We start from the raw sequence: 15585 nt of genomic DNA on the forward strand, positions 1-15585 counted from the left end.
AGCTAATAGAATATTTAATTATGTGCAATGAATTATCACTTAAAAGATTTGGGAATTTAACCAATTATTTTCAGAATGCGTGAAACACTCCTGAGCACGATCTGGTAACAGCTCAGCACTGGCCCCCTGCATCTCCTTCCACCTTACCTTGTTTATAGCTCTATCCTGTAATAGTTTTTACTTGTTTCCTTGATGCCTTAATTTCCTGCAATAATACATCTGCCATGAATAATTAAGCAATGCATTTGCTGCTCACTGAAAGCTGAACAAGAGCAATAAATCAGCTCTAGGACCCTCTGCCAGCATGGAAGCAATCGCTGATCTGCTGCAGGTTGCTGGCTGAGGTGGGAGCAGTGCAAAGCACTCGAGGAGCTGCTCAGCAGTGTGACACCATGGCTGGTCACAGAGCCACAGAGTATCCTGAGTTAGAAGGGACTCCCAGGATCATGGAGTCCAGCTCCTTGCTCCACACTATACCATCCAAACCCTACGGCTCACAGTGGTGTCCCATTGCTCCCTGAGCTTTGGCCGCTTGGGACTGTGCACGCTGCCCTGGGCAGACTGTTCCATAAGCAGTGACCTCAGGGGCACAGCCTTTCCCTAACCTCCCCCCAGGCCCTCCCCTGATGCAGCTCCAATGCCATTCCCTTGAACCCTGCTGTGTCCCCAGAGAGCAAAGCTCACCTTCCCCTCTGCAGTAGGGTAGCAAAGCCCATTCTGGCACTCTCCTTGGGAAGGCCAGAAAACTTAGGTATGCTTTGTTCTTCACCTGTACTCATTATTTCTTGCACTCTCACTTTTATGGCTGTTCCCCGCATTTCCTTGCTCTATGGATAGGAAGAGAGCAGCAGCAGATTGTCTGAGTGAGCATCAGTTCCCTCTCAGCACCACGGAGATGGGCTGCCTCGCATTCCTTACTGTTTTTGCAAAGGCGGCAGAGGCTGCAGGATGGGAGCAGAGTGCTGAAGGATCATCTGTAGTCAGGCCCATTACCCCTTCTGAAGGTTTATCTCGCTGATTCACATTCGCCCTCAGACAGCTGGGCATGCTGCATTTCTCACTTTTTTTTTTTTTAATATGAAGACTGATAGAAGATAGGGAAGAACGACAAAAACAACAGTGATAACACTTCCCTACACCACTTCCACTCGCATGCATATCAGAGGAGAGGAACAATAAAACAACTTTCCATTACCAGAACAGCATCACCTTTTAATTGGAATGAGGTTTACAGTGCAATCGTGCTAGAGAAAGCTCAGCTGCAGAGCAGACGAGGGGCTCCAGCTTGGCAGAGCAGGGCCATTACAAACCTAATCAAGCACAGGTACCCAGCCAGGCCCAGGAAATGTCAGAGGCACCATCAGGACTCCACGTCTTAATTTGAGAATCTCCCCCGTTCACTAGAAAGCACAAAGGCTCCGAAAAATTTTTAAAGGTCAAAATGCAGAGCGGTTCATCATTAAATTTCCTTACAAAATACCCTCATGCAGAAACAAACCGTGTAATGTTCCTGTTTTTAATTCTGTTGACAAAAGATTGTACATATTTTAAAAACGTAACGCTTAGCAGCTGTGCCGCCAGTCTGCCGAGTTTGCATATAGAGCTGTAATATTACCATACTCTATTATTCATAACAGGCAACAGACTTCATTCTCGGTCTTGTGAAAAATAATTGCAGTTTGAAGCCAAAGTCTGACGGCAAAAAACATCCCAACAGAACAGCCAGAGTTTCCAGAATGCAGGAGTTCCTGGAACGGCATTTTTATTTAAATCAATTAAATTAAACAAACAAACAAACAAAAAATTCCTCTGATCTGTTCTTGAGAAAGCTTTCCAAGAAGCACACAGCTCTTACACAAAACACGGGACAGGAGAAGCACCTGTGAGCCAACAGCTTGTGTCTTAACCAAAACAACCGAGCCAATGGAATAACTTTTCCGTTAGCACGAGGCACTCTCCTTTCACAGGGTTCAGACTCCACTCACCACATGAAAGTCCAAGGGTTGATGTGCAGGTATGCATAGGAAATGAAAAAAATAGGTATTTCCACTTTCCCTTGATGTTTTCAAGTTTTGCTTGTGCCTGACTGGAACCTCCCACTTTAAGAAACTTATCTTCTCCTAGCACCAGGCAGAAGGATTGCTTTCTCCTCTCATTCTGGATGTTCTCAAGATTGATTCATTCATTGGAGACCTCAACAATATGAGCAGAGCAGAAAGGCTAGTATGTCTTTGGGACATCTAGTATGTCTTTGGGACAGCACTCCTCATCTCTACATGGCACTGATGTTGCATGTCCCAGAAGAGCACAGTGCTGTTGACTCTGTTGACTCCTGTACAGCTTCTGATCCACTGGAACTGCACAACTTTGCTGTCTACCAGCTGTTTAGGCAGTTGTGTCTCATTCTGTATTTATGTAGCTGATTACTCCTATTTTCAAACATCTATCTGCATTTCCCCTTATTGACACACTTCCTTTCAGACAGTTTCTCCAATTTGTAAAGATCATTTTGAATGCTATTGGTGTCCTCCAACATGCTTGCTGCTCTTCCCAGCTTGTTGCTGCCTGCAAATTTAATAAGCATGTTCTCTATTCTATCAGAGAGATCATTACTACAAATGCTGAATGCTACCAAACTGCCAAATACCCACCCTATGAGCAGATGTTTCACGAGAAAAAGTCTCATGAGGGAGTATTGAAAGCTTTACTAAAGATAAATGACATCTACTGCTTCTCCATTCACCAGCCCTGTTATCCTGTCATTAAAGGAAATTAGATTGATCTGACCTTGACAAATCTACATTAGGTACTGTTCCTTTGCCTATGTGGATGGAACAATATTTAAAGTTGTTGCAATTAATAGTGCTTTAGAGAAGTAATAATAAGTGTCCAGCTTCTTACAACAATACCTAATTTTAGATATGAAATGGGAACTAATTTGAGTGAGATGAAAAGAGCAGAGTCTGTCTTTTCACACCTCCCTTAAAGACACTGCATTTGTTGGCCACTGCTGGAGGCTATGGAGGAGCAATTCTGAGCTACCTCAAGTTTGATGCAGTCTAGCAATGATTACATCACATAATACACAGTCTCCTCCACCATTTGACATATATCTGGAAAACACCATGGGAAATACTGACATATTACTTTTATATGTAACATGAATTTTCCTAAATTGCTTAAAATTACACAGGAAATGTTCCTCATACAACAAATTACATTAAAAATAATGTCAGAAAATATAGCTAACTTTGCCTTGAGGGAAAAAAAGCTTCACCTTCAAGGTTGTATGTCTAATTGAAGAGACCATGAGCTGCTCTGACGTTGACTAACAATACGTATTCCCAGGGATTCTATCTTAACATGTAAAACAAAAAATAATCACAGCCTGCTCCTATACACACAGCTCTGCAGCCACAATAAGAGGTGCATCGGAGCATTTGAGAAAAAAAATAAATGCATGCAGCTAAATAGGTTAATGTCTGCATATAGTAATGCCAAATCAAGGTTCAGCAGGCTTTGTCAAGTAAAGCAAGTCCAAAACGCTGTGGTCTCCAAGTGCAGCACAAGCTCAACAAAGAAAACTCAGTACTTACACAACTGTCTCAACTGGAGGGATGTACTGGGGAAACAAACGTCATGGTACATGAACTAACCCTCTCTGACTGGGTCACACTGTGCTGCAGGAGCTGGAAGAACACCTCTGGGTCTCAAAAGGCTGAGACTAGAACAGCTCTGCCTTCATTTACAGAACGAAGGTGAGTACAAGCTCAGACAGTACTCATTAGTCACATGCACTTAACGATTTGTGTGAAACCCCCTTTATATTATTCAACAGCACACTTCAGTATGGGTCATTCCCTTCCACAGACCAAGTTACCTTCCCTTCAACTGCTGAAGTGTGCCTGTGGTAATGTCAAACATTTTCACAAATGTTTTCGATCTATGAACGACACCACTGCTTGTATTACAGGGTACAGAAGTAATTTTCCACTCTTTTCAAAAGCATCCAAATACAATTTCTGCAGGAAGAGCCAAAAAGCAAGTGCCCAACTCATAAATCATGGCCCCCCAACTTCAACTTTGGCTGAAAACCAAGCAAGGAGCATTTCAGCCATGAAAGAAGAAACTCATAGAAAGCTAAACCTTAACAGCTTATAACAAAGAACTCTACATAACCCCTACTATAATGTGTGCAACAGAGCATACGGAAGTACCCTGGAAGTCTGCACAGCACACACAAATGGCAAGACAACAGCCAGGACCATTACCTCCCCTTGCAAGGAACAGGAGCACAGGGATCCCTTCCAACTCTTGGACTGCCCTTACCACCCTCCCGTGAGCCTCAGGCAATTCGTTGTGCTCCACACGCCAAGAATGAGAACACTGTGCCAGGACAAGGCATCCCAGAGCTTTACAAAGGAATATTAAAGTATTTTCTCTGTTTCCCTCTTGCTTCCCTCCCCCTACTGCCCTAGCCCCATCACTTATTAAATGCCCTGTAAATCAAAGAGTGGTACATGAATGAGACAAACCCATTTCTGTCAGGGTTTTCTTGCATTCTGAAACCACAGAAAATCTTATCTGTTTGATGCTAAATAAGATGAAAACAGGTAGCCATCCCCGTCACATTGGTATTTTAATCATCTTACGCATTTCACAGGATTTTCACCGCTCATCACTCAAGTTCTTCAACGGGTCTTCCCTCATGTAATTAAACACTACACAGGTAAATATACTTACAGCCTTCTCTTGCTTCCAAAGCTGTCTTTTTTTCAAATATAAGGTCTGAAATCCATTCATGGCAACTCACACGTTTACCACCAAAGAGAGGACTTCATTTTTTTAGCTCGAAAACCAGCGAAGTACTATCTCTGCCTTATGTAGAGCTCCACACTGAAAGCAACAACTTGGCAACGTGTGCACGTCTACCACCCTCACAAGCCATGAACCGGATTTGACAAGCTGGTGACAATGTACCATCCTGTCTGCCAGGCACACTTGTGCTGGTGCCAGGACTCAAACTGGTTATTACAAATGGAGTTTTTCAGGGGCAAACAGACCTGGGCGAGTAAGGCTGCAGCATGTTTCCTGGCCTCTTTGGAACTTTTTTTCCAAGCAACTTTTACCAGAAGTAACAAGAAATACGTTAACAGTCAAAGTGAACTTGTTTAAAAATAAATGGAAAGAAAACACGTAGGTGTTCTGCACTCCGACATTCAAGTACAGAGGCTCGAGAGCCATCGTCTCCTCCTCCCTGAGTTGCAATTAACTTGCAAGGGCTTTTATCATTCACCTTTGGGGTGAATCAGGAGAGCCATCACAGGCAGAAGTTATTTAGAATTAAAAAAAAAAAAGAGAGAAAAGCATCAAAAGCAGGCAAGAAGGATCCCCAGGGTACAATCTTCCTTCTAAACGTGCAGTATTAACCAGAGTCAACTGTGGGTTGATCACTGTCTTCTCTGTGGGACCATATTCCCAGAGAAGCCAGCCATCAGCTGGAGCACAGTGACCCCGCACAGCAGAGGAACCTGCCGTGCTGTGGGCACCTGTGGTGACTTTTCCACTTGCTTTATGTTTTGACCAGATGCTATTCATAAGACTCAGCCCAGTTTTCAAAATACATTAATGGAAACTATAGTGTTAATGAAAAAAATGGCTACAACAGTAGCACATCTAATGAAGGGCAACCTGAAAAGCACAGCAGGACTCATTCCAGCATGTACAGCATGAAATGAAAAATATTTTGCAATTATTTCTTTAACACTATGCGGAGTGCTCTAATTATGAAGGCCTCATGTAATAATGCACCTGAAGAAGACCAAACTGAACCAACATTCAGGACAAAGTCTGGCATTGCAGGCTGCAGCTCACACACCAATGTAAATCTGTCCTATTTCAGATGCACTTTGGTTTAATCCACTAATCATATGTCAATAAAGCATGCAAGGCAAAAGACATTTCTATGACTTAAGGCTTCCAGCAAGCACCCTCTGGTGTTTTCAGATCAACAAAATAAATGAGATTTGTCTTCAGCATAGACAAAGCACTGATTCACGTAAGGGGCTAAATACAGCATTCAATTAAAAGTACACCACTGCATTCCAGCTACTTTTACATAAAGATGGACATCTTAGCAGAGAAAAAACACCCATGAACAAAGGATTTATTAAAAACCCAACAGCATAGCTTATTCACCATCAAAAAAAAAAAAAATTGAACAACATTCTGAGCAAATTTCATAGTTGTAGTTGTTCACCAAATCATGCTACTTCATCTTGTATTACAGTATCATTTTGAAGTGCTAACATAACAAACAGATAATCAAAGAACCAAAAAAAGAAGAAAAAAAGGCATCTGTATCACTATTTTATTGCTTTTTTTTTTTTTTTAACAACTGCTCAGCTAAAACAGTGCGAACTCCAGCAGGCCTCATACTTTTTCCTCAGCTGAGGAATGACAGCATGACAAACCGTATTACTTAATCAGTATTTCCCAGCACTCCATTTCATCTCAAATGATACCACCATCACTACTACAGAATATTTTCAACATCTTCCCAAAGTATTCACAGGAGCCTGTGCAGTCACAACTAACTAATATCTGGGAATAAACACAACCAGCCTGCAACTACATTTGGAAACTGAAGGATGAGCTTTACAAGACTGTTAGTCAGTAAATAACAGCAAGGGTCGATTACTTGGACAAAATTACTTGGGTAAGTGGATGAGCTGTGATCCAGCAAAATGCATTTTCACAGAATCTTCAGAGTTGGAAGGGACTCTTAAAGGCCATCTAATCCAAATTCCCTGCAATGATGGGATGCCTACAGCTTGAGCAGGAGCTCAGACCTCCATCCAGCCTGATCTTTCCATGAAGTTAAGGGCAAGAACCCAAGTCACCCGAACAAAACAAGAGTCTGCATCCAGGCAATCAGAGATTTAGGAAGGGATTCCAATGTCACTGAAGGGGACCATGTTTCCACCTCAAACCCTGATCAGAAAATTAAGACCAATCCATTTTTCCACAATAAAAAGGACAAACTTCCAGATTGTCTAACTTCTACATTCTGAGTTGCTTCTCAGACAGACTGCATTAAGCAGCATGAACCTCTAGCCTAGCTGACACAGGTTACAGCATCCAGTGTCTGAACCCAAAAACACAAAAACCAAGCCTAAAATAAATACAGATTTGTAGAAGTAATGATTACTTGCCATTTTCCCAGATCACACAGGAGATGGGTAAATTCTCCACCATTTAGTCTTCAAATCATGATTTGATAGTCTCTTAAAAGCTACGTGCTAGATCATTCACAGCTGTTAAAAGCAGATGCAAAAATGACTCTCTGAAATTACACAGCCTCTGCTGTGCAGGTCACAGTGGAAGCCTACACTGATCTGATTTCTGGCCCTAAAATCTATGAATCTACACCGGAGATAAAATTTTAAGCAGGTAGTTTTACTGTTTTTCTATATCACCTAGCCAATAAGCACATTTTTAAGCACGTACTCTCTCTCAAAAAAGCATATTCAGTATATCTGCCCCAGCTCCTGTTGCCATGCCAATAGCTCGCATAGATGTGAAGGCAGCAGAGCAGCTCTGGCCACCCAGCCCCATCTGAACACCATGGATGGCAGGCACGGGGCTGACATGAGGAGCCTGCTGCAGAGGCTACACACAGACCACCTGAAAACCAGCAGCCTCATGACACCACTGATGAGTAACAAGTCATTCAGAGCTGTCCAACAGCAAAGCCCATGGTGCTCCTGCCTGAAGCTGCGTCACACCCCCTGGGCTCAGGATCCACCCATCACCAGGGGCTGGAAGATGGTACCAGGAAGGGATCACTAAACGTTTATGCTGTTCTTACATCCTCCATAGGCCTTTGTCATGACCACTGCTGGATAAGAGCTATGGAGCTAAGGCAGACCTTTGACCCAGCAGCTGATGTTGACTGATGAGCGATGGTGACTTTAAGAATAAATAAAAATGACAAATTGCAACGCTGTGACCTGTTGTAGGTAGCTATCCAAACAAATTCACAGGAGTCCTACAAGAGCTGGAACAAAACGGGGCACGGCTATAAATGCAAAAAGATCTGCTGTCTACTCTCAACACAGCGTTTGGTTTTACAACATCCTTCCTATCTTCTACGTCTGCAATGTGAGGTTACAAGCTGGCAGCACCTAGATATTTTACAGAAAAGTGAGGAACCACTTATACCTAAAAATATATATGATGAGTAAGGACAGCAAAAATAAAGCTGCACAATGACTGTGGTTAATATTGCAGCCTGCCCCTTAATGATGCAACCCCAGTGCCTCAGTTGCAGGGGCTTTCCTAAACAATTTTTTACATGTTCTTTTCATCACTGATTGAATTTGTCAAGCTAGTCAAGGCAGAATTGCAGAAAATTAGTATTTACCTGTGTTGTAATACCTGGATCTGATCATATCAATTACACCTAATCACTACATTCAGTGTTCAGGGATGGGCATGCAAACAAAAACGAGGAAGCAGAAGCAGAGAGATGCAAGGCAGCAATGGAAAAACCTCAGGTCCAGCTTTCTGGATGGGACCCCGCCATCCACCTCGGCAAAGCACATCAAAGGTCCAGGTCCAAAGCACCTGCCACTGAGCCACCATTTGGGTGATGAAGCCAGGAGGCAGAGCTGAACTGGGGAACAAAGTCCTGCCTGGGATACAGGAGCAGAGCAGTGCAGGTAGGCACACAGCTGAGGCACAAGAGAAGTGAGTGATAGCAAAAGCTCCTGTGCTCTTCTATCCAAAATCTCTGGACAGAATTTCACCTGCAGGGCAAAATCCTTGGAAAAATAGAGCTCACCTGGAATCACGCTTCTACGAAGGGCACATTACTCTTCCATTTCTCAGTCTTCACAAATTTCAGCACCTCAGCTTCCTATTTGTTTTGAGGTGTCTCTTCAGCCCAATTTGCATCCAAGGTACAGTTAATGGAAAAAATCTGCATGACATACAAGCCTATCTGACAGAAAGGGCCAAGGGTAGGTTTGAGCTGCTTCGGATTTGGGATCCTCACTCACAGGAGGAGGTGGAAGGGCAAGGACCTGTCCTACAGGCACCAGCTCACTGCTGCAAGCTGCACTCACAGTCTTCAACAAGAGTCAAGTTTGCTCTATCTTTAGAAATCAGAAGGTGCAAATTGTTTACCATGTCTAACTTCATACCTAAGTTGGCCTAAGTGCTGCCCTGGTCCTTTCCTTCTGCAAGGTCACTCCTGAAGAGCTTTTCTCCCTTTGAAGTTCTGTGATTTTGGTTAGAAAATACTGGGGGTGGGTCACCTAATCTCTTCCTTTGGCTAATGGAAGCCTCCCTCAGGGCACTGAATACAAAGCCTAATTTTAAGAAAACAGACCAAAAGCAAAGCACATCACTGATGATTATATTGATTTTTTTTTCTCCCTGGTTTCTCAGCATTTTGTTTTGAGAGGGCATTTTTTCTGCTGCTTTATTTATTTATTTAATTGGAGTAAATGACATATTTCCAAAGGCTTGAAAAGAGCATCCTTTAGCTGACAATTGAACTGAACATTAAATGAAATCTGCAACACTGTTTTTCCCGTGCACAATCAAAAGCTGACAGACAGGGATGCACAGAGTGCATAAAAAACACAAGCAAGCGGAGGGAGAAAGTGTAAAACAGTCATCCTGAATCAGCTCTGAGCCGCTCTAATGGAATTAGGGTCACCCTGACAGAAACACACTCAGATCACAGAGAAAATTTAATAATTTCTTACTGCAGTCTGTAAAAGCAGGGGAGGATTTGGAAGTGCTTTCTGCCAAATTAGCACTTCTGTATCGACCGTTCTCCGCACGTGCCCCCTCCTGCTCACCTTCTCCTCCAAACCCCTCACTGGAGAGGCCCCGAAAGCCACAGCCCCATCCTGCCTGCAGGAAGGAACCCGGAGAGCCGTGTGTTTAACCTCCGGATGCCCCTTGGATTCCTCAGCACCGACATTATTCACAGTCCCTGTGAACTCAGCTCCTGGAGCAGCATTGCAGCGCACCCGCCGCTAATTCCTCTACACGATACATATTCAATCTGTTTTATCTCAGGCGTTAACGTCTCGCTGTCTGCCAGCTGCCTAATTGTCAGCAAGCTCGAGCAGCCAGGCTGAATGTGTTGTGACAACAACAGCTACAAAGCACAGGCTGGGAAGGTAGGGATGCCCAGGTTCTGCAGCACCCGGCTGCTGGCAGAGGCAGCCCCTGCCCCAACCGTTCCTACCAGAACCAAAGTGATGCTGCTGACTGACTCTAGGAACACAGAGATAATTGTGCTCCCGTTATTGTGTTGCTTTTAATTGGAGAAACAGTGGAGTGCTTCGTGACCCAGAGCCTTCCCATCCTTCCATTGCCTTCCACAGCAGCACCGCAATGGGAAAAATAAAGAAACTCGGCGATATACCAGGCACAGCCAAATTCCATCAGGAATCCAAACAGACAAGTAAGCTGCCTTTGACTGGGGCCAACAAGATGCTTAGGGGACAATAAAAGTCAGGAGAGGGCATATGAGATGCTTCTTTATCAACATCCTTTTCTACCTTTTGCAGTAAGGTCCACCACACATTCTCCCCCATCAGGAAGCTCTACCAGGACTCGCAAATGCCACTTCCACTACTGTTTTTTGCCCAACTCCACCACTGACAGCAGCATACAAAATAAGCAGTTTCAGGATGAATTTCTTGTTAAGTCTGAAGTTCCCCCCAGTCGCCTGCCCTTCACACAGCTCTGCGCCACTGAGAGTCAAAAGTCAGTGGGGCAAGAGAAACTATCAATTGCCAAAATACACAGAGCAACGCTTTCCATTCAGGAAGACCTCAGTTAATCTATGGTGGCTGTAGTGGTTTAAAGGTCACTGTCCTCCAGATTTGCCTTGCAGATTAGGAAGAAGTAATCCAGAGTCAGTCTGCACCAGAGAAAAAGGCATACATGCTGATATGTTTGCTTCTCAAGACAGAAGTGTTGCACATCTGAGACACCAACATTTGGATCTGGGCCTGTGAAACAGAGCCAAGTTTCTTCACTTTAAGCATGTGGAAGCATTCCACAAAACTGGCAAACCATATCCACTACAGGTTATCTTTAGACCAAGAACCATCCTAGGATGTCTCAAACTCTACCACCTTGCACTCAGCTGATGGAGGAATGCTTTTATTCTTCGCAGGGACCAGGATGATAACAATGTGTGGTTTTTTTTCATACCTTGAAACATTAAATATATACTTATCTGTGCCAGACTCCCAAGTGGGATATAATGCTTCGATTTAATCTAAAAAAACATCTTCTAGCCCCCCTAGCAATGGCAAAAATAGTGAATGTGCATCTTTCGGAGCACCTTCAAGTACCACTACAGGAAACTGACTCCAGTTCTCCTCCAGGTGTAGGACAGCTACACCAGAAGTTAAGGACATGAATGTTTTTCTAGCAGTTTTCAATCACCCACTGACTCAGGAGAGATGCCTCAGATCTACAGAAACTGTAAGAGCCAGTAAAAGAACAAAATAAAGTAACAAGGATTACTTCAACCTCAATCCATCTCTCTTCCTCCACCCCCATTTTTCTTTACTCATCTGTACATGTTAGCAATCAAATTGTCAGGTTTTTATCTTGCAGCTCCTACTGAAGCTACTACAGAAGCTCGTCCTGTGATTGAATAAACGTTGTCAGCCTTTTTATTTCTGTTTGTGCTCCTTCACACACATACTGTTTATCTTCACTGCACACATTGGAAAATAAGATTTGGAGGGTTATCCCCTTAGTCCTCGCTGTTGCCAGTCCACACCCAGGAGTTTCAGTATTTGTTGAAAGAAAACTTGCAAGATATTCAAGCCTTTAAAAAAATGGATGTTACTTACTCTCAGCTCCTCCTTTAGCAGGATCAGGCAGCATCAAGCAGCACAAGATGACTGCTGGCACAGTGAGTACTGAGACGCAGAAGTTAGGCACCATATTCCAAAGCAGAGCAAGTCCTCTTCAGTCTGAGGCAAGCAGTCAGCACATCCAGCGTTACAGACACAGACTTACTCCTGCAAACCAAGAGAGGAAGAGTTTAAATACAATGCACGCATTAACTGCTGACATGCCAAACTAAACTGTAAAGACACAAACACAAACTAGTAAGTGAAATTCGACTATTCTTCCTGCTTGAGCTGCACAGCACCACATTAGTACTCCACAGTTCACCAAGGACTGTTTTTAAGGGGCATGAGCCATAAAAGCATCACTGTCTTCAAGCTTGCCTTCAGGTCCAGTCTCTATTACAGCCTGTTAATATATCCTTAATTGTTCTTAATATGTTTGTATGACAAATAGTTGTACAGTATTACCAGAAACAGTGTCTTAAGTTCACATAACTAACTCTCCTTTAGTTGTCTGCCCAGGAGAAATACGCTTGGCTGCATACATATGGCAGTTTGTGGTCAGCTATGGTCAGCATAGCTGGACTGGTGAATAACTGGTATAGAAAAGGGCATCCTTTTGTAGCAACAATTGCACCTGCACCTCAGATGGGTCTCAACAGAGACTGGGCAGCTGAACAGAATCAGCTTCTAATTTGCTCACAGGGCAAATGGGGATGCCCGTAAAAAAATACTGGAGAAACACCTTTAAAAAGAAGGTTTGCCTAAAGCAAAGAGCTAAGCTTCATCCTCCCCAAAAAGGAGAGGAGGGGCCACCTAAAAGGACAGAACAATCTTTCTCCAAAACAAAGCAAAACATCTCAGTAATTGGCTCAACTTGAAGATCTGCTTAGATGCAGAAATGCAGAAAATTCCTTGAAACCCAACCAGAAAGACAGGAACTTTAAAAAAAAGAAGGAAAAAAAAAAGGTATTTCTGTGTGTCTACTTCCTTTATCTTTCCATGAGAATGTACGCTGTTTACTTTAAAGACAGGAGTCTAAGGTTTGTCTGTTAAGTCAGACTTTAAAGGAGCTAGCAAGCCCCACTCCCTCGAAGTGACATCTTGCAGAGACAGTGGCTTGCTCTTTCAGTTCTAACCATTTCACCTGAGGTTCAAGAGACATTTAAAATAAGTCAATGTGTCTCTCCTTTGCTAAGCTGCAAGAATTACAGAAAGTTACCAGTAGGGCACTAATAGAGAAAAAAATCTCACACTGGCATAGGTTAGCCTGTGATTCAGCAGCATGCAGCAGGGCAAAGGGGCAATGACTTCAGACCTGAAGGCTTTCTAGGACCACAAACCAACAGTGCTTGGGTGAAGCCAGCTGTCTGAAGATGTGCACGTGGTATCATGATTTTGGACTCCATGAGTGTTCTTCAAGCAAAGAATCAGAGTGCACAGCCTGTACATGGAACACGTCTTAGTGTTGGAAGAGGTTTCAAAAGATATGTTTGACTACTCTAAAAAAAAGATATTTTTATGTTTTGCTGGATTTTTGGAAATAGCAGCAGCTTTTTTTTTTTTTTTGAGAACCACAGAGCTTTTGATGGAGGTGTGTATTACATGCTATGAACATGTTTACTACTGACAAAAACAACGTTCAAAGAGTGCCAGCAACCACAGTGTTCAGGGAAATCCACACAAAATCTCAAGAGAATCTACCTAGGCAAATATTTACATTGCATCGTACTAACAAACAGCAGATCATGATTCTTCTTCATTCTGTTACTGTATTTGCACAGTAAATCTTTTCACACGTTATAATATCACACAATACAAAGAAATCTTTATTTATGCAATGTCTTCTCCAGCCAAGACATCTGAAAATACTTTACAAAATAACCTAGTTCTAACCTAGACGCAGAGCGAATACTGATCATCTCATCCCGCTTTTATTATCTCAATGAAAAAAATAAATCCAAGTGAGCTCAGCAGCAAGATTTTGAATACAGAAAAAGAGGCTCTTCATATCAGCCACACTGGGTTCTCCATAGCTCTTCAGCCTCCATATTCTCCTCTGTCTCCTGCCAAAGCATTACTAAGAGCACCAGTGACATGTCTTACACAACAGAGACAGGCAGCTGTGTCTTTATAACAACATCAGCTCTATTTCCAACAGGAAACCCGGTTCAGCCCCCAGGCGGGCTGCCCAGTGTCAGCCAGCTCTCCAGATAAGGCTCACAGGGAATGGGAAGAAGAGTCCGGATTAAGAGTGAAGATTACAGCTCTCAATTCTGTACGTGCATTGCTAATTTGTGCAGTCTGGAGACACAAACTCACTGAAGCACACGTTGAGCAGCATTACATCTGGCTCAAAGGCACCAGAATCTTAAGCTGCTGCTCTTCTTGGGGGGGGGGGGAACGACCAAAAAAAACCCAGAAGGCTGAAATTACTGTGTCAAAACTAATGGTGTGTACCAAACTCTTTTAGATTAGGACAGAGAACGTTTTACAGGTGGTGCTGAAAACATCTTAGGTATGTATCAGACCAGACTGGGGATGAATAGCTTTCAGAGAGCTTTTCCTCTTTCATTCACTTCCATTAACAACAAAAATGCCCGACCTAATGGTGTATCTTGAGCGCAGATTGCTCAGAAGTCATATGAATGGCACTGCCACAGCTCTCATTCAGGAATAACTCTCAGGAACACAAAAACCTCAGCCAAAGAATAGGTCTCTTGATTTTTGTCTCTTGATTTCTGTCTTATTTCAGTAAATAAGATCATGTTCGCTCCCATCTCCAGTTTGATGGATTTATAACTTTCCTCTGAAGCCCACAAGATACATGCAACATGCATCATGCAAAACTAATGAATTGCCAGTTACTCTACCAGATGCTTTATAGGCTTGATCTTTTTGCAACTGTTTACTGCTTTATAATAATTTACCATCTGGCAAAATAAGACAGATTGTCCTATGCAAGACTGCTGTCTGTCCCTCCAAAGTTAATACAGCACCTTTGTTTCTTAACAGGAATAATCTTCTCTACTTCCTCTTTCCAGAGTTGCTATCTATGAGAAACTTGTCTACATACAATATTTAAAGCCCTTAAAATTGGAATGCTTTAAAATTTTATAAATCTGAGTGGCTGTCATTCTCTTTTGAAATTGAAAATATGAAAAAAGTTTCTCCAAGGGGTTCAACTCTCTTACTTTTAGGAGTGAGGTGCTCTCTCCCTGGAGGAGAGCTCAATATTCCAAGCAAGGTGACGATGTGAGCTGAAGTGCAATTCACCCTTCAAAAGCCAATGTTATGCTGTTGAACTAAAGCAACAGGCTTCCGTTTTTTTAAGGCAGAAAGATATTACAAGGAAAACAGCTATAAAACCAAGTAATGTTGCTAGACACTGATAATGAGCTAAACAGACTTTACACAAGCAGTGCCGCTTTGGTAGGATGAAGTCCAACAGCAAGCAACCAGCCAATGCTTTTAGACCCTTATTTTCTCTTTGCCTTGACAATGCCATGCCTTCACAAACTGCTCCCTCTTGCACCTGGAGCTACCTCCTGTGACCCAGGTGACCTCAAATCCCTCCTTATGAAGGCCCCCTTTAACCTCACTGCTTTGAGCATCCCCCAGCTGAGACTGTATCTGGGAGCTCAGGCACTGTAGGAAAAGCTCTCAAACATAGATGTACATTCTC

At 43.0% G+C, this 15585-nt stretch overlaps 1 protein-coding gene across 3 annotated transcripts in view; it reads right to left on the reverse strand.

The window, feature by feature from the left end:
• PTPRF (protein tyrosine phosphatase receptor type F) overlaps positions 1 to 15585 on the reverse strand; it is a 338292-nt gene that overhangs the window by 204918 nt on the left and 117789 nt on the right. For all 3 annotated transcript variants that reach the window (XM_065740325.1, XM_065740315.1, XM_065740306.1), the window contains exon 3: positions 11898 to 12068. In XM_065740325.1, the coding sequence (XP_065596397.1) occupies positions 11898 to 11991 (94 nt within the window). In that variant the 5' untranslated portion in view covers positions 11992 to 12068. The remainder of the gene's footprint in view (positions 1 to 11897; positions 12069 to 15585) is intronic.

This window comes from Cyrtonyx montezumae, unplaced genomic scaffold (genome assembly GCF_038088225.1).
Source record: "Cyrtonyx montezumae isolate F1298 unplaced genomic scaffold, pur_monq_1.0 scaffold_1, whole genome shotgun sequence".
NCBI classification, from domain to species: domain Eukaryota; kingdom Metazoa; phylum Chordata; class Aves; order Galliformes; family Odontophoridae; genus Cyrtonyx; species Cyrtonyx montezumae.